General features: G+C 43.0%; 1 protein-coding gene across 6 annotated transcripts in view; it reads right to left on the bottom strand.

The window, feature by feature from the left end:
• TAOK3 (TAO kinase 3) overlaps window positions 1–19636 on the bottom strand; it is a 233799-nt gene that overhangs the window by 51017 nt on the left and 163146 nt on the right. For all 6 annotated transcript variants that reach the window (XM_074296609.1, XM_074296628.1, XM_074296646.1 and 3 more), the window contains one exon: window positions 5814–5948. In XM_074296609.1, coding sequence (XP_074152710.1) covers window positions 5814–5948 — 135 coding nt within the window. The remainder of the gene's footprint in view (window positions 1–5813; window positions 5949–19636) is intronic.

Genomic DNA, 19636 nt, shown 5'->3' with positions numbered 1-19636 from the left:
ATTCTAAACCACTGAAAGGGGGGGCTTGTGGGCGGTGAAAACTTACTACGTCTGGTGAATTTTCCGAGGGCAACATGCAAAGTGCTACAAGTGACTGAGCCCAGGCTCTGAGGGCGCCTAGCTGGCTGGCCCCGGAGACCCTGAGCTCAGAAGGCCCACACCCCCCGTCCCCCGGGCTTGTGGTGAGGGGAGCACTCCTCGAGGGAGCCCAGGATGGCTTTAAATCCTCCAGGTAGCTCATGTTCCACAAGGCAAGAGGCAGCAGCAAGAGTCCCACCCAGGCCTTTTACAGATAAGGAGGCTGACTCTCAGAAAGTTAAGTAACTGGTTAAAGGTGACAAAGGCATTCCGCCATGCCCCCAAAGCCATCATTCATTCATTCATTCGTTCATTCATTTGTTCACTCATTCATTCATTCATTCATTCACTCCCTCAACAAGTACCTTTTAAGGCTCTCCTCTGGACCAGGCCTTAGGCTAAGTTCTGGAGATTTGGAGATTAAAAAGACATGTTCCTGCTTTCAAGAAGCTTCCATTCTTTGGGAGGTGGGGAGGGGATGGAATAACATGCACCCCAATAAACAAATACCCCCCAAAATGCATAGAGGCAGTACAAATGCATCTTGGGGGATGAAAGGATCTTGGGGTGGGGGTGGGGGAAGGCTGTGTTCCAGACATGAGGGGCACAAAGAGGGGAATTGTCACCACCGGGGCCAAACTGGGGGGCAAAGGGAAAAGGCGGAGGGGTCGGAGTTTCTCCTAGAGGCCTATGGGAACCCTGGAGCTTCCAGAGCGGGTCATGGCCGCCCCGAGTCACTGTTCGGGGCCTGGCTAGCTCTGGGCGTTGGCAAAGGCAGAGGCTGGCCGGGAGAGCACAGGGTTCCTACCCTGGCCCAGGGGCGCCATTTCAGCATGGCCACAAGGCCGACTGGGGGGAGTCTGGAGAACCGGGAAGGCCGGGGTTCAAATTCAGCCTAACCGTGTGACCCTGGGCAGGGCACTTAAGTCCCTCCGCCTTGTGGTGACAATATCAGCAGGAGCTGACAAGAGGTGACCCCTCGGAGTGGGAAAGGGCAAACACTCCAGCATCCGCCCAGAAAACCCCCGGACGGTGCTGGAGGGCTGCGGTCCAGGAGTACTAGGAGACGGAGCAAGCAGCAGAGGCTGCACCGGCAGCTCATCCTGGTAATTACTAGAATGGCTGGTGCTAGGGGCAGCTAGGGGGCGCGGTGGGTACAGCCCCGAGTCAGGAGGACCCGAGTTCAAATCCTGCCTCAGACACTTAACACGTCCTGCTGTGTGTCCCTGGGCCAGTCACTTCCTCCCAACAACCTCAGCAAAAACAAACAAAGCAACAACAAGTGATGCTCCGGGGATGGAGGTGTAAGGGCAAGAAGACCCCAGCTCAGGCCCCTTTCTGACACTCTGCTACGCGGCCCTCCGGTGCCTCCGATAACTATGTAATGCTGGAGAAGATGGTGGGAAAGAGCTTCCACAATGAGAGTCTCCCACCCAATGGGACCACCTGAAGAAGGAGGCGTATACATATGTACATGCACACGCAGAGCGTACAGGTGGCGCCCCAGCGCAGGGTCAGGAAGAATCAGTATCCCGAGTTCAAATCCGACCTCAGTCACTTACTAGCCGTGTGACCCTGGGCCAGTCACCTAACCCTTTTTGCCTCAGTTTACTTATCTGTAAAGTGGGTTGGAAAAGGCAAAGGCAAATTACTGCAGTTTCTCTGCCCCAGAAAACACCAAACGGAATCATGAAGAATTGGACATGACTGAAATGACTCTGTATACACACACACACACACACACACACACACACACACATACACACACACACACACACACACACACACATATACACAGATAACACATACATATATAAATGATACACACACATACACACACACTCAACATGGTGCTTTAAGGTTTACAAAGTGCTTTGCTGAGCTCTCTTTTGGGGGGGAACACGCGCCCTTTGTTGCGTTGGACGCGAAGCTCTGCTAACAGCAGGAATCCTGACACCAGGGCGGGCCACCAGCTGAAACCTCCTCAGCGGTCACTGGCATGAACCCCACGTGGCCGAAGGGCAGCGAGGACTACGGGCTCGCCCCCTTCGAGGAGCGCAGAGAAGGGCGGGGGCCGCTCCCAGCCATCCTGCCCCCACCGCCTTTTTATCCTAACGAACCTGGATCTATTACAAAACCTCGGGGGGCAGCAGATGGCGCAGGGAACAGGGCACTGCCCGGAGTCAGGAGGGCCTGAGCTCAAAGAGGGCCTCGGACACTTCTTAGCTGTGTGGCCCTCAGTGAGTCTCTTAACCCCAACTGCCTCAAAAAAGAAAAGAAATCTTGGGAAGTAGGAAAAAGGGGCCCAACTATGGAAGATTTCTGAAGGCGTCCTTCCTTTCCCTGACTTTTCACAGCTGAGAGCAGAAGAGGTAAAAGAGTGCTGAATTTGGGAGCGGAAAGACCCGAGTTCAGATCCTAGCTTTGCCTGGTGATAAGCTGTGTGACCTCACTTCAGCTTCTCCGGGTCTCAGTTTCCTCCCCCATAAACCTTTAAGGTTCCCTCCAGCCCTGATTCTATGAACCTCTTATAGAGCAGAAAGCAGAAATTCTGAAATTCTCAGAGATATTCTTCTGCGGCTAAGCCCCTCTCTTTCTTTTTTATAATAATTTCCAATTTCATACAATGGTGAACAACCTCCATTTCAAGGTGTCTAAATAATAAAATAGGAAAGCAAATGTCTACAGACACTCATCTTTCATCTCCCTTCAATCAGAAACTATTATTTTGAGGGAAATATTCAGAAGAGGAAAAAATAATTGATTTAAAAATCTTCAGCATTGCAATAGGTTATTTGTTCCTGGGCAAGCAAAGTTCTATGTTGAAGAATGGCGCGTTGGTTAAAGTTTCTGCCAATTTTTGAATCTGACATTATACGTTAAATAATTAGGATCCAAGGATTTGGAATTGGAATCAATCTTAGAAATAAATTAATCTAATTGTTTTACAGATGAAGAAACTGAGTCCCGGCGAGGTGAAAATACCTAAAGTCATACAAGGAGTAAAATGGGAGATCTGGGATTTATACATTCAGATCTTTGGTTCCCAAATCTAGCATTTTTTTTTTTTTTTCTATTCCGCCATCTGCCTTATCTCTAGTCTCCTAGTTCCACTGGATTCTTTCTTTTCCTACATTAAAGGCTACAATGAAATGAATTTAGTGGGTCATTCGTTGTGGGTTGCAACAATGACTCAAGATTTTGATATTATTTCTCTCTTATATTGAATATCGATTATCAGTTAGTATCAGGATGAGATGTTCCAGTAACCCGAATATTTGTGCCATTTTGGCTTGAATTAAGATCCATGTTCCACAAGAGGTAGGACTGAATTTTTAAAAAGTCCTTCCTGGAATTAATCTTTAAAATACTACAATAAATAAGAAGGTGCTGGAAAGTTACCCCAAATGGAACTCTTTGAAAACCTAGCTTTTAAAAAGATACAAAAATTACTTCTAACTTCTCCCTAACGGGTTGTAGGTTGGTCAGTATTAGCCAAACAGCATCATTACTATTCACCCCTCTTCATTTCTTCCCCAGAAGAAACACTGACCTCATATAAACTCCAACCAATCCTACCACGACCCCAAATGCACTCCATCTTAGGAAGTGACCCTTTATAAGCAAATAACCTCATCGGGCCCGAGTCCTCCTCCTTGCGGAAGCGGTAACCCATCAGCCACTCTTCTTGGTACTAAGTACTGAGGCAGGGAACTTTCAGCAAATCAAAACCTTGTCAACAGTGCCAGTGGGAAAGAGGCACAAAGAGAGGGAAATTCCAGAGGGCTTCCGGTGGCCCAGCCCGGAGAGCTGGGCAAGGGGAATATGGAAAGCGGAGGGTCCGTGTTCATGGAGATGAAGGTTCTGCTTCCTGGGGAGGCCGGGAAGCCCTTCCTGGGGGAATTCAGAAAGGGGAGCGAGCTTGGGACCAGCCAGGGGAGATAGTAGTAATAGCTAAGTCCTGTGGGAATGGGAGCAAGGCCTGTGAAATGAAAATGTAACTCCTCTCAAAGGGGGAAAAAAAATCATTTCAGTTAGGGTGATGTCAGTCTGCTATTGGCTACCTGTTCGGGATGAGAGGAGACTCAGTAGCCATTTGTCATTTCTTCTCTTGTTTAAAAAATGAATGGGATTCAAAGGGGAAGATTCTATGGTGAGTAATTAAAAAAAAAAAGGATGAGCTCCTACCTTTTGGTTATATTTGAGAGCATGGCCTTAAAATGAATGTGATTTCACTCATAATTTTGTGCTTCTTTATTTTAGAGGCTCAGAAGAAGCCTAATATTCGAAAGGCTTTTCATGCATTAGTAATCAATACGTTGGAAAATTAAAAAAAAAATAGCCCATAGCCCATTCTTTAAGGGAAACAATTACCTGCTGAGCAGGGCCTCTGAGCCACACATAGAAGGAAATTCTACACACACACACACACACACACACACACACACACACACACAGAGAGCGAGCATCCACTCTCTGAGAGCTGGGAACCATTGTCAATCTCACCCATCCCTCAAGCTCAGCACACAATCAGGGTGGGGAAGCAGGTCTGTTGGAAAGGACAAGAAAAAACGGTAATTTCTGGGTCGGCCTCAGATGATGTCATCACAGGTTCTACATCTGATAGCCAAGCAGTGGACACTAACTCTGCTCGCCCATGTGACCTCTAGCATCGATCTGGGCAAGGGGCCTCCTGCCTGATCGTTCCCCCTTTTTGAGCCTTGAATCCAAAGCGGGAGATGAAACGGTTTCCCATGTCAAGGCTCGGAGGCGGCGAGTACGTGTGTGTGTGTGTGTGTGTGAGTGTGTGAGTGTGTGAGTGTGAGTGTGTGCGCACGCGTGGGGGGGTGAGGGGAGGAGGCAGGAAAACTAACTCTTCCAGCACACACCCCTTTTCTTACTACAAGGGCATCCAGCAATCACATTTGCAATAGTAAAAATGCTGAAGAACCCGGCCCCGTCTCTTTGCCTTGGTAACCACCCCAATCCCTCCCCACAAAGCCCTCCGTGCTTTCTGGTCCCGGGGAAATTGTACAAGGGGTTAAAATGGAGAAATACAGCTGATAGCGCTGTTGCAATAAATAAATGAATGAATGAACCATAAAGAGCTAGCCATCCAACCCCGGGGAGCAAGGATCTCATTTTCTGCCATCGGATGCACCGACAATCGCCGATTTAAAAAATAAATAAATAAATAAATAAAAATCCCTATTTTAACATTTAGATCGGTGTGTTTAAAATCCATACAGCCCCACACATGCACGTAGACCAAAGAAACACTGTACACTGCACACATGTACATCCGCCTCTTAAAAAAAAAAAAAAAAAAAAAAAAAGCATCCTCTCCCTGCTATTATTTCACTCAATGAAAAGGCAAATGGCTTTTAGAAAATCTGAAAGAATACCAACTTCACCCCAAAGGCATTTTCTTCGGTACATATGGCACAGACCGACACACACACACACACACACACACATATACACACAAAGGTTTTTTTTTTTCTTCCCCCATGTCACATACCCGGCTCAAATACAGTTGCTATGCCAACAGATTTTTTTTTTAAGGGGGGGGATGAAAGAAAAAATTATCAGCAGGAAAATTTCCCCCCCACCCCCCCAATCTTGCCTCCTCTTCCCCACCCATGGAAGAGGGAGAGCGGCTCAGGGAGAGCGAGGGGTTGAGGGATGGGGAGGAGGGGAGGGAAGGGAAGATGGGCAGAGGGGTGTCTGCTTACCAAAGATGCTGATTTGATAGTGGCAAAGCGCTCTCGGTTCCGGTAGTGGAGGGCCTGACTCTGGACTGACTGGGTAGGCCGCAGATCAGGCCTGGAATCCCTGTGGCCCACCTCATCCCTTATGAATACATGATCCTGCAGAAATGGATAAAAACAAGGAGAAAGTCCAGCTCTGCTCTTCCCTTGGCGGCCGCCTCTCTCTCACCCCTCTTTCTGCACAAGCACGGCTGTTTGAAATGCATAGTTTAGCTCTCGGCTAGTCCCCGCAGCTCCCACAGTCCAAAATGAATAAGGAGCACATTGCAGCCTTCAGTTAGAAATGTCAGCTGATCGCTAGTGGGATGCCTTCGGAATCCCTGGCAGGGTTTTTTCCCCCTTTGCCTCCAGAATTACATCAATGCCCAAGCAAGGAGGGAAGAGAGAGCCGGGGCCACGTACAGATGCCTCAAGCCCGCCCGCTCAGGACGCTGCAGCCGGAGGCTCCCTTTGCAAATGTCATGTCCATGCCTTCTCCGGAGGACGCTGGCGGCTGTGGACCCAGGCGCGGGCTTCTGCCTCATCCCCTCGCAGGAGCCGCGCTCAGTCGGCTGCCGGGACGGCGTCGGCCTCCGAGCCGCCTACTGCCCGCTCCGGCCGCCGGCCAGCCGCCTCTCGCTCTGCCGCGGGGAGCGCTCGGCGGGCACTGAGCAGGGATCCTGCTTTCCAGTCATGATCGGACACAATTCTAGCACCTTCTCTCTATAGCTTCGGAAAGGATTTTTTTTTTTTTTTTTTTTTTTTTTTTTTTATATTTAAAGAGACAGATGCACAGTTGGAATGGAACAGCGCTTTCCCAGATTCGCCCCCCGCCCCCACTCGGCATGGGCATGGTCACTGGAGCGTGGGGGGAGGGGGTGGAACTGGAATGGAGGGTCCTCGACCGACATCTGCTCCGGGGAGGGGGGGAGGCCCTCTGACTGGAGCCGTCCCCAGGATGAATGAGAACGCCTCGCTCTTAATCACCTTTGGGGCTGGGGAGGGGGATGGCCTCCAAGGGGACTCTGCCAGGGGCCCCGGGCAGGAACCCTACAGATAACCGGCTTCGGCCACGTGCAGCCACGGGGGCTTGAAAACTGCCCCTCCTTGGGATGGGGGTGGGGTGGGGGGGAAGGGATAACATTCTCCCACTGCCCCGGGGCTTCTGGAGAGACCATCTGCAAGAAGTTTCATTTTGTTGTCATGGCTATGTGGAGTTTTATATTTAATGAGCTTCCTTTATCTCGAGGCCGGGAATGAGAATCCCCCAAATTCCATGTTGTTTGGGTCCAGACACGGACCTCTGAGCCCGAGGTATGGATGGAAATGTGGGGACTCGAGATCAAATCTGTGTCTTCTCATGGGGCTGGATTTCCCCCCCAGATTTAGATAGCTGGGTCCAGTGGAGGGCTCTCCTCCCAGTCTTATACCCTGGCTGCATTGGGGTGGGTCCCACTTACGGGGTGGTCACCCCCCCCCCCGAATATGCCATGGCATTCGCTGTGAAATGTTGCATGCTCTGGGGCTTTGGGGGACGGCCCCTCGTGGCCACACGGGAACTCCAGACGTGGCGCGTGGCCAGGCCTTGGGCCCTCCACCACCGCCTTTCCTGCTCCCCATCACCATTGCTTCCAATGAGCATTAATGACTGGGGCACCCTATTAACGCCTAGGAATACCAGGTGAAGCAAAGCGGGCTGTGTCTTGGGTTCTAGCAGACAGAGGAACGAGGTGGGCTCATCCACCCTCCCACTGCAGCTCCTGAGACATTACTGCCTCAAAAGTCTCAATACTTGGGCTTCATTTCCCTCAATCTCAAGGTCTTTGGTGGAGAAGTAAAGATGTTTCCATGTGCCATAAATTCAGAAACGAAAGAGACACCAGGTCTGGAAGCCTGCGATAGTATAAAAAATTGCGACAAGTCATAAGCTCAGCGCGGGTTGGTTTTCAACATTTTAGGTGCCTCTTAGCAAAAGAAGGACCCAAAGTATGTGGCAGCGGCCGAGTTTCAGAATGGAATAATTGAGGATTTGGGGATTTTCGAGCTGGAAGGGACCTTTCGATTCAATTCTGCAAGGATTTATTAAGAACTCTCTCTGCGCCATGTTCTGTGCTAGGAGCCAGGGACAGAAAGACAAAAAAGAAACGGTCTTTGACCTTGAGCAGCTTATATTTTTCCTGGGGAGAAAGGATATACACTTAGATAAGTAAATACAAAATAAATAAAAAGACCTCATGTGGCTGTGGATACTTCAGCTGAAACCTGAAAGCAATGAGGGATTCTAGGAAGTAGAGGTGAAGAGGGAGAGCCTTCTTAGCATGGCTTATGGGCAGGCAGGCAGGAGTAAGATGGAACATCCTGGGTAAGGAAGGCCACGTTGGCTATGGTCAGACCATGAAGTCCATCTAGAAGCACATCCTGGAGCCAAATTGGGAAGAGCTGGTAAACATATCATAGCAACAAAGGGAACCTTTAGAATTTCTTGAGTAGGGGATTGATGGACATGGCCAGAAGGGTGCTTTAGGGAGATTATTTTGCTAGTCGAATGGTAGATGGATTGGAGAAGACAAGTAATGGACGTAGGGAAACAAAAGAAGAAATTATGGTAGTATTCTCCAGGTGGGAGTTGATGGTTCGGTAATGGAAGGAGATATGCCCGAGATGTTGTGGGGATAGAATCCATGAGATTTGAGAACCCAATATGCGAAGGGAGAGAGAGAAACAAGGAAGAATCAAGAATAATTCTGTCTCAGCAAACTAGGTTGACTGAAAAGATGGATGGGCCTTGGATGGAAACAGAGAAATTAAGAAGAGGGATGAAGTGAATGAAATGATGAGTTCTGTTTCAGATGTTAACCATGAGACGTCCATGGGATATTCAAATGGGGACAGTTGGTCAGGAACTAGAGCTCAGCAGAGTGATAAAGGCTGGCTACTTAGAGAACCCATGGAGGCTGATGAGAGGTCACTACAAGAATAGAGTGGAAAGACGAGAGGGCCCAGAACACTAATCCAGCCCCACCATTTTCTAGATGAGACATCTGAAAGTGGGAGGAGCTGCCGGGCCCAAACTCAGATTGGCAGAAACAAAGCCAGATTTTAGCATGATTTTACTCTAGTACTATTTTAATTAAACCACACCATCTCTTAATTTACAGATATAACCAAAGAACTAGAACAGTGGTCCTCAAACTTTTAAAATAGGGGCCAGTTCACTGTCCTTCAGACTGTGGGAGGCCAGACTATAGTAAAAACAAAAGCTCACCCTCTGTCTCCGCCCCTCAGCCCATTTGCCATAACCCGGCAGGCGCATAAACGTCCTTAGCGGGCTGTAGTTTGAGAACCCCTGAAGTAGAGTCTCTGATACAACATTTGGCATTCCAAACCAACACACAAGGCTTGTCTTCGCATTAATGAGAAAAAAAGTGTCCCCAAACAGTCCTTCTGCATAACTTTGGACCTAATCATTTATTGACTTTTCTTTTCTATGAAAACAGATCCTTTTGTATCAAATTAAAAGCCAGATTAGAGACTAGATTTTCATTTTTATTCAAATTAAAGAAAACAGAATTTTACATAATAAAAAATGAATAAATCCTAACTCACATGTCCACATGAGTGGACAATTTCTCAAGTCAATTCACTTGTGTGATTTTTCAGGGAAGAGGGTGAGAAAGTCATTTAAAAGACCAATCCAAAATATTTTTTAAATATGATGTGCTTATTAAGGAATAAGTACAAATGACATATTTCTTTTCTTTCTGTTAAAAATTTTCTTTTGTAACATTGCTTTTATTTCCTGAGACTGGCTCCTCAACTGAACTTAACATCTAAGGCTTATGAGAGAGTAAACGAGACCACAAAATGGAGAAAAAAATCCAGTTCAACAATGGAGAGCCATTTCATTTTCAGTGGGTTCTTCCAGAAGTCAAACATTCTTTTAAATATCGGATCTCATTAAATATTTGATAGATGGGGTTCAGATTTAGACATCTGGAGGCCAGTGGGTTGGATTGTCTTTGGGAAGTTAAGAGTCCTTTTAATAATCCCCAAATGTTTGTTAAATGAATATTTTTTGGCACTGTCACATGGTTGCAAATCATGAAATGCCATCATCTCTGGAGAATTAAAGCTGAATGCCACCCAGAGGGTGATGGAGAAATTGATGATGGGAATGAATAGACTAAAACATACAAGCAAGGAAGAACCGTGCAGGAGGAACAGCACAAAAGCGGTCATGAGTCAGATGGCCTGACGGGGCACAGCTCTGTCTATAACATGATATCTCTATGACCTCAGAAGTCATTTGGCCTTCTTCAGTCTCGGTTTCCTCATGTGTAAAATGAAGAGGAGGAATAACGCGTGCCTGTAAACCCAACTGAGGCTGCTTGGCTCTCTTGAGTTCAGGAGTTCTGGGCCCACTTGAATGTTTGCATTAAGTCTGGCCTAACTAGAGAATGCAGGACAACAGGTTGCCTATGGAAGGGTCCAAGCTTTGGTGCTAATTACCAGTGGGGTCAGACTGGTGGGTGGCTGCTGCCCGCCCAGCCTTTAGAAGCAGGAAGACCCTGCTGAGTGAAACGAGCAGAACCAGGAGATCATTATACACTTCAACAATGATACTGTACGAGGATGTATGCTGATGGAAGTGGATTTCTTCAACATAGAGAAGAGCTAATCCAATTCCAATTGATTAATGATGGACAGAACCAGCTACATCCAGAAAAGGAACACTGGGAAATGAATGTAAACTGTTATTTTTACCTTCTGAATCCAATTCTTCCTGTGCAACAAGAAATTCGGTTCTACACACATATATTGTATCTAGAATATACTGTAATATATTTAACATATATAAGACTGCTTGCCATCTGGGGGAGGGGGTTGGGGGAGGAAGGGAAAAAATCTGAATAGAAGTAAGTGCAAGGGATAATGTTGTAAAAAATTACCCATGCATATGTACTGTCAAAAAATGTTATAATTATAAAATAAAATAAAAAATTAAAAAAAAAAATAAATAATGACAAAAAAAAAAATAAAAAAGAAGCAGGAAGACCCAGAATCGAGTCCCAATGGTGACACATCCTGGCTGCAGGACTTTAAATAAATCCCCTCTCAATGCTCTAGGCTGGGGATGCTTAAATTTTTTTCCACTCGGGATCCCTTTTCACCCGATAAATTTTTATGTGACCCTAGGCATACTGATATATAAAAGAGATACACAAATCAAACGTTGACTGATGGTAAATCATTATTTTGCGACCTCCACATTCAATTATGAGCATCCATATGGGGTTGCAACCCCATTTTAGAAGCTGGTCTCTAGGCCACTTTCCCATTGCCAGGGACATGTATGGATTCGGGGGTTGTCTCATTCTGGAGTTCCTTATACCTATGAAATCCAGATCTAGTTCCTATTCCTACCCGGATCTTGTTGATTACATCATTTTAATTTACAAATATATCGCTTTCTCCCTTCCTACCCATGAGCGGGCAGTGATCCACATGCATCATCTCCCACTTTGGCAAAGAAAGGAAGGAGGCACATTTTCTCATCTTTTCTGCAGGGTCTAAGCTTAGTCATAGTTATACAGTATTCAGTTTCAATGAAAAAAAGTGGTGGTGGTGAACTTGTTAAATTTTTCTTTTAAAAACTGGGCGGGGGGGGGAGAAAGGGCGAAAATTAAACAGGGTCTGCTTTGTGTTCATCTCGTCTAAAGCCTTTTAAAAATTCACAGCTAGATGGATAGAGTGTTGGGCCTGGAATTCAAATTTGCCTTTACATACTTAGTAACTGTGAGACATTTAATCCTATTTGTCTCAGTTTCCTCATCTGTAAAATAAGCTAGAAAAGAAGTGGCAAATGACGCTAAGAAAATCCAAAATGGGATCATGAAGAGTTGCATTTGATTGATCAATAATAAATATCAATAATGAATAAAAAATAAAAGATGCATGGGGGTTGACAAAAATTTAGGCTACATTTAATAAGTGCTTGATGGCTTAGAAAGGCCGTTCTTCATGCTATCTCTTTTAAAGTAGGACAATTGATATTAAAAAACAAAAAACAAAAAACAACTCTATCCATTTTGACCGGTTGATGCCATTGTTTTCATCAATATGTAAGTGCCCTTCAAAGGTACAGATCACAACTCATCCATGCTCTGCCATTTAGTGTGACTTATCCGTGGCTTCCTACAAGTCTTCCCCATGGGGTATACCCAGCATATTATTGACCATCTTATCGAACAATGGATGACATGAGCTTCCATCCTTTCCTTTAGGTGATAATGGTTGGAAGGGATCCTACAGACCATTTCACCCAAGCCTTCATTTTTACAGATTAAGGAAATGGAGACCCATTTAAGGTAGTCACTTGGTCTAAATCCCTTGCTGCTATCGAAAGTTAAATGGAATTCTTCCTTTGTGCTAAACAGTGATAAAGAAAAAGTGAAAATGATAAAGAAAAATCCAGAATTACAAAATAATCAATTTCAAAAAAATGACTCCATAATCCCACAAATTATAACAGATTGGAATGAAAATATTTCACCATATAGTACTATGATAACTAGTGATAAAAAGTGAAAATGATAAAGAAAAATCCATAATCACAAAATAGTTAATTTCAAAAGAATGAACCCCATAAGTCTCATGAATTACAAGAAATAACAGATCAAAACTAAAATATTTTACCATATAGTACATATGTTGTAACCAAGGTGGAAGACTTGACTATTAACCAGGTAGAAACAAAATAATGCTTAGAAATGGCCTGACTCCTCAAAAGTTCTTAATGAAGACTTTGTTTACTCATTAAATGAACAGTTTTCTTCCATTTTTTTCCCCCAACAAAAAGCCAAGGCCTCTCTTGCTGGAAAGTCAGCTCCATGAGTTATTCAAAATTTTGAATAAAGGGTAATGGACCTCAGGGGATGTGGAAAAATACATGCAACATGAGGTCCAAATAATTTTACTGTTATTCCCTTGAGGAAGGAATATCAGAAAATAGAGCAGATAAAGCATTGGATTTGGAGCCAGGAAGACCCGAGTTCAAATCCTGCTTGAGATACGGGTACCCTCATAGCTTAGGGAGATGTTAATTCAGGAAAGAAGTCTTAGATGGCATAACCAGTCAGGTTGTTAGGGAACCATGGCTCGGCTTTTGTTTTTATTTTTAGCTATGGAACCTCAGGGAACTCACTTGCCCACTTGTCCCAGCCTTGGTTTTCTCAATTACCTGGCTCTGAGGCCCCTTTGAGCTGCATCAATAAGATACACAGAGCAGATCCAGGTGATCTTTGAGAGGAGCTCAGAAAGTAGCTGATATGGGACCTGAGTCGTGAAAGAAGCAGAAGGACGCCTTCTAGGCCTAGGGGACAGCCAATGCGGAGACACAAAGAGATGGGAGATGGACTCTCAAGTGTGAGAAATGGCAAATAGGCCTGCGTGACTGGACTGTAGAACACCTGGAAGGAAATGATGAACGAGAAGACTGATAATGGAGTGATAACGGAGAGACAAGGTGGAACCAAAGAGGGATGAAGAATCTCCAGAGTTGTACACCTTAGCTTAGGAGAAGCACCATCTAAATAAGTTAATAGAAAATGAGAGCCCAGATCACATAACAAAAGGGTAAAATGGCTGGTGGAGAACCTGTGAACTACAATGGTGTCCACACGATGTCCGTAAGAGAACTAAAGGAAAGAACCCAGCAAGGTGGGTGCTCTGGATGGATGAGGAATGTGAGGAGCATGGATGGATTGCTACATACAATGGGGAAGACAACATTAACACTGATGAGCATGTACTGCCACTGAGGAATTAACATAAATATTTATGGATATACACACACATATATGTATGGATGCAAACCCGACTTAAAGATTATTTAATGAACCAAGAAGAGTAAGAAGAACCAGAAGAACAGGATGACAATCATGTAAATAAAATGAACATGAGTGCTAGTAATTCTAATGATCAATTGGGCCCTGGGGAGGATAGGAGGAAATGTTTCTCTCTCTCCTTTTGGAAGAGAGATTTTGGGTATAGAATGGGAGGGAAGGATCATGAGTTAGGAATATCCCATACACTGACAGATATGGTCACTGCCTCTGTTCTATTTATTTAACCATTTTCCCTTATAACAAAGGTAGATTCACCATTGGGTAGGTAGGTGGTGGTGGATATACTTGGAAACTAGTGAGGTAAAGACAAAAGGTATCAAAAAACTTTAAGAAAGAAAGAGTCAAAGCACCCCCTCCACATTCAGTAAAAAAGGATTTTTATTGAAGCAGTGAAATCAAACTAGAACATCTTATCCCTTCAAGAACACTTTTTTTCCTTCCCCAAGGAAGTGCTGAAAGATCTTCATTTACTTGTTTGATTTTAAAGAAAATGTTATGCATATTTAACATGTATTGGTCAACCTGCCATCTTGGGGGAAGGGAAGGAGGGGAAAAATCCGAACAAAAGGTTTGGCAATTGTCAATGCTGTAAAATTACCCAGGCATATATCTGGGAAATAAAAACTATTAAAATAAATAATTAAAAAATGTTATGATAGGATCATTATTGTAGCATAGGTTTAAATCTGGAAGGCACCTTCCAAGTCATGTATTCTTATTTAAACCCTCATTTGTACATGAGGAACTTGAGAGGCCCAGACCTTATATAGAGTCACATACATTTTAAGAGGATTTGAATTTGTGTCTTTGGACTCCAAACCCAATAAATGTTCCATTCACCACACGGAAGGAGTTAAGCAAAAATATCAGTTATTGCTTTGAATATCTGTCAAGGAAATTATGCCTGAATTTTTCTTAAAGAAAGGGTTCAGAAATGGGCTGATGAGAGGTCAATTTTTTTAATACAGAACAATTTTAGATTATCCATTGAAAGCATTATAGTGTAGATAATTGATTTTTGACTGAAAGAATAATGATAAATGACTCATTTCAGTACTGTGTCAGGGTATGCAAATTGCTTTTCCCATAAAAACCTTGTGAAGTGGGCCATAAGATTATAGGGGCACAGGATTATCAATAGAGAGCCGGAAGAAACCTTGGAAGTCATTTAATCAACTCTCCTCATTTTAAAGATGACAAAACTGGGACCCAGAGAAGTTACGTTGTTTGTCCAAGATCCCAAAGCTAGTAAGTATATAACAGGATTTGAACCTCTGTCTTCCAAGCCCAACAACAAAACAAAATAAAAAGTTGATTGTTGTTGCATCCATTCTGAATCATTTGTTGAGACTGAGACTGAAATTCATCTGCATTCTCATATACATACTCATTTGACAAGGGAGTAGAATCATGCTGGCAAAGACACAACTACGTAGGTTCAAAGTTGACCATCTGAATAAGTCTAAGATGGTCGTTGATAAGTGTATGGCCACAGACGCCTACCAGACTTTACTTTATGGAACAATCCTGTCCCTTGATAAGAAAAACAGCTTGGTAAGACTGGTCTAAAGGGAAATGGAAGAACCTGAAATTTCTTTTGTTAGATTGGATGGATTCTGGTCCAGTCACCATGTTTTCACCATCTAGGAAAGACTTTTGAAAAGAAATAGGAGATGAAGGAGAGGGAAAATCTGAAATATGAATGCCAAAAGGGTTTTCAACTGGGCCTACTTAACATTTTGGGATTATGATTTTGTAAAAATGAAAGCATTTTTGCTAAAACGGGGGCAACATGAACTCTTTAGCTACAGTTGATCTCTCAAAGTTGCCCATAAAATATATATCCTTCCCCATTTTAAAATACAGAGTTTAAGGATAGATACTCCAAAAAGAAGGAAATTCTCTATATTTATCTTTTGACCATATTTAGTCTTACATTCTGATGGATTTCTGAAGTGTAATAATTGACACATTTGCCTCACATGTGAAAGGTCCTTGCTTCAACTCCAAATGCAGACACGTTTCTAAAAAAGTCAAGTTAGGGGGGTGGTAGATATGGAAAGTGTACCCTGTGGGGAGCCCGAGATCCTCAGTTCAAATCCAATCCCTGATGTTCACTACTACTATGATTTAGGGTAAGTAAACCACTTAGCTTCCTTGGGACTCAGTTTCCTCTTCTGTAAAACAAGATAGCTGCTAAGATTCCTTCCAACTCTAACTCTTTGTGACTCAATGATGTAGGCAGACCTTTCCATGGAAACTCCATCGACCACGTCTACAAAAATAGGATTATTTTGGCAGGTGTATGGAAAATGATTTGAGGGAAGGACATGCTGGAGCCTAGGACTTAATTAAGAGGCTACTGTAATAGTGTAGACGAAAGGTGGTGAAATCTTGATCTTAGGAGTTGACGAAGGGATGATGCAAGAGATGTTGGGGAGGGAGGGAGAATCTACAAGAACTGATTGGCTATGTCAAGTGAGGAAAAAAAGAAGGGTAGACTATGACACTGTGGATAGAAACCTGGTTAAGAAAAAAGGTAGGGGTAGCCCTAGCAGAAAAAGAGCAAACACTTTTTCTTTACATTTTTAGAGTCCAGAAGTAGTGATCTTGAAAGTGAGACTCAATCTATAACCTTGTCTTAGGCCGCTCAATTCAGACTGCTCTGTGGCTAGTTCTGGAGAGAAATATAATATTTAGATAAATTCGAATTCAGCAGATATTTTAAAAAATATACAACACTGTGTTAAATGGTAAGGGAAATTTATAAGTTTTAAAATTACCCAGGAATAAATATGGAATTATCCCATACTTGGTGATGTGGGATTGGCGAATAGGGGAGATGTACAGATCACAGGATCCAAAAATTGGAAGTAGAGGGGACCTTTGAGTACATCTAGTCCAATCCCATCATTTTATAGAAGAAGAAACTAAGCCACAGAGAGGTGGATCATCTCACCCATCATCGTATCAATAATGAAGGGCAGAGGTGAGATTTGAATCCACATCCTCTGTGTTTTTGCTCTGTGATGTTCAGCCACTGACTAAGCTTTGTGAATCATGTCTTCCAACTGTCACTTCAAAAGCTGATAGTTGAACTTATGGATGTTAATGAGATTTTCCAGTAAGGAGTCTTTGGGGACTCTCCTGGGTCCCTCCTTAGAGGGATGTTGATCCCACAAAGGAGTCTGAGATAGAGAAGGCAGATAGGTAGAAAGAGAACTATGAGAAAGCAGTATATCTAGGAAGGTTGACTCAGATCTTAGATTATTTTCTTTTTTTAATTTCCTTTTTTTTTTTAGTTGAAAGCTTGTTTAAATAGTTCAGTGATATTATTGAACACATTCTTCTCATTACATTATTTTCTTTCCCAAGGTAAATGAACTTTGCACGAGAAAAAAAAAAATTTTTTTTAAAATGGCCCGGGAGAGTTAATACTAGTAGGTATTAAGACAGTAAAAAAGTATCTGGCTATTCTTGATGAAAGTCATCCAGCCCAGATGAACTACCTACTAAGCGACTTAAAAGATTGGAATCGTGAGTGATATTTGAAAGACGGAATACTATGATGAAAGGATTAGAGAAGGGCAGATGTCTCGATTTTAAAAGAAAGGGAAGAGAATAAAGTCTGTAAAATGGGCCACTAAGTTTGACTATCAACATTTTAAAGAGTGATGGATCAGTAAAGGATTGGTTACAAACTTCTAGAAGAGGAAAGGATGATCTCAAAGATAGAGGATGACTACATCAAGAGGAAGTCATGGCACAAGCAGCTCGTTTACTTTTTTTTTTTTTTTTTTTTTTTTATCACATTACTAGATGGGTAGGTCGAGGGGATGGAAAGCTATCATTTCCCGAACTTGAAGTCGAGCCTTTGGCAAATTCTCTCATCCTATTCTTGTCAAAGGGAGTTAGTTAAAAGTACAGGTAGGTTGTTTTGTAATTGGTTTAAAGCTCAGACCCACAAAGTTGTTATTAATCTAACAGATCTATATCAGTTTGGAAGGAGGTCTCCATTGGGATGCTCCTAGTTGGTTTTGTACCGTTTTCACATTTTCATAAATGACTCGGATAAAACCACAGAGGGTGTGCTTACCAGAACTAAAGATGGCTAAAGCTAGAGGGGATGAAACACACTGGATCAAAGCCAGGGTCCGGAAAAGTGTTAATAGATTGGAACACTGAGCAAATCTAATATGATAAAATTGCACAGGGATCAATATAAAGTCTTACGCTAGGGTTCAAAAAATCAATTTCAAATGTGAAATTGAAGAAGGTATAACCAGGAGCTATGAATACTGTTTTGGACATGTAGTTTTTCAGTTAAAAAAGTTGGGGTGCTTTAGTGGAATACAAGGAGAACATGAGTCCCTTATGTAAACATGGAAGCCTTCAATAGCTCATGTGATTTTGGGCTGCATTAACAGAGGGACTGAATCTAGGAAGATGAACCTGTTCTCTTCCATTCTGGGCAGACTGTTCAGGTGTGAGCATCGTGTTTTAGGAAGGACATGGATCAGAGGAAGGCATCCACAGGAACTTATGCTACATAAAAACCAGTGAGTTGTTTGTTTTTTATTTCTTTTTTTTAATTTCTTTTCTCTTTCTTTCTTTCTTTCTTTCTTTCTTTCTTTCTTTCTTTCTTTCTTTCTTTCTTTCTTTCTTTCTTTCTTTTTTTTTTTTTGGTTTTTGGTTTGTTTTTTTAACATCATGTTTAGCTGTTTAGTTTGGAGAAGAACAGACATGATTGTGGTATGGGGTGACCATAACAGATCTTCTCAATTATTTGAAGAGTTGTTTTGTGGAAGAAGGATTAATGTTGTTCTTCTCAGGTGACAAAACTAGGACCATTGGACAGAAGTTGCAAAGTGCAACATCTATGCCTGAGTCAGAAAGCTCCCCATGAAAGTAGAAGTGTCCAAAAGTGGGATGGGCTGGTTAGGAAGTACCGAAAATCATCAGATAACTATGTGTCAGAGATCTTGGAGAAGGGACCTCTTTCTTGGGTAAAGCTTCTTTCAGTTTTTAAGATTCTCTGATTCTCTTATCTGCCCTGTCCCACCTCATCTTATTCAATGTTCTACTCTTTTTCTTCACATTTTAAAAAGTCCAGAAGTAGTGACTTGAAAGTTAGAATGTAGCCTCCTAGGCCAATCAATTCAGATTGTTCTGTGCAGAACAAAGGGCTAGCTCTGGAGAGGAATATAATATTTAGATAAAATCAAATTCAGCAGACATTTTAAAAGCATATGATACTGTGTTAAGTGGCGAGGGGGAATGAACTATTTAGAAGAGACTCAGGTTCTGTATTATGGATCTTAGCATCTAGAAGGGAGAGATTATACTTATACAAATAACTAAACTACATGACATGGATGGAGCACAACTAACTAATAATTGCATTTATTGGAGGGAGAACTATCCATATATGATAAATTTCAAGTAAGTGTAAATGCCTTATGGGCTCACCAGAGAAGAGCCTTATTGTGCTATGTAAAATTTGAGGGGAAAAACTGTTATTAGCCAGAAGGAACTGAGAAGGCATAATCCAAATGGACTTTATTCCAGAGTCTGTAGAGTATGGGTAGATTTCACAGGTTCTTTGAACTTAGATGGAGGAAAGATCACATTTTAAATTTTTACTGTTCTCTAAATGAAATTTAACCTTTCCTTCACTTATTTAAAAAAATTATTCTAAAAAGGTCCAGAGGTTTTCCTGGATTTCCAAAGGAAGTCATGACAAACAAACAAAAAATGGCTAAGAATTCCTGGGTTAGAATATCTAATACAGAGAGAGGAGCTGGAAAGTCATGATCCTAGACTTTGGAAGACTAATTGCCAGACCAAGAAACTTGAGGTTTATTGGGTTGGAAACAAAGGCACACTGAAGGCTTCTGGGAA

This window comes from Sminthopsis crassicaudata, chromosome 1, assembly GCF_048593235.1.
Source record: "Sminthopsis crassicaudata isolate SCR6 chromosome 1, ASM4859323v1, whole genome shotgun sequence".
Lineage (NCBI taxonomy): Eukaryota > Metazoa > Chordata > Mammalia > Dasyuromorphia > Dasyuridae > Sminthopsis > Sminthopsis crassicaudata.
This window is presented reverse-complemented; position numbering and strand designations above follow the sequence as displayed.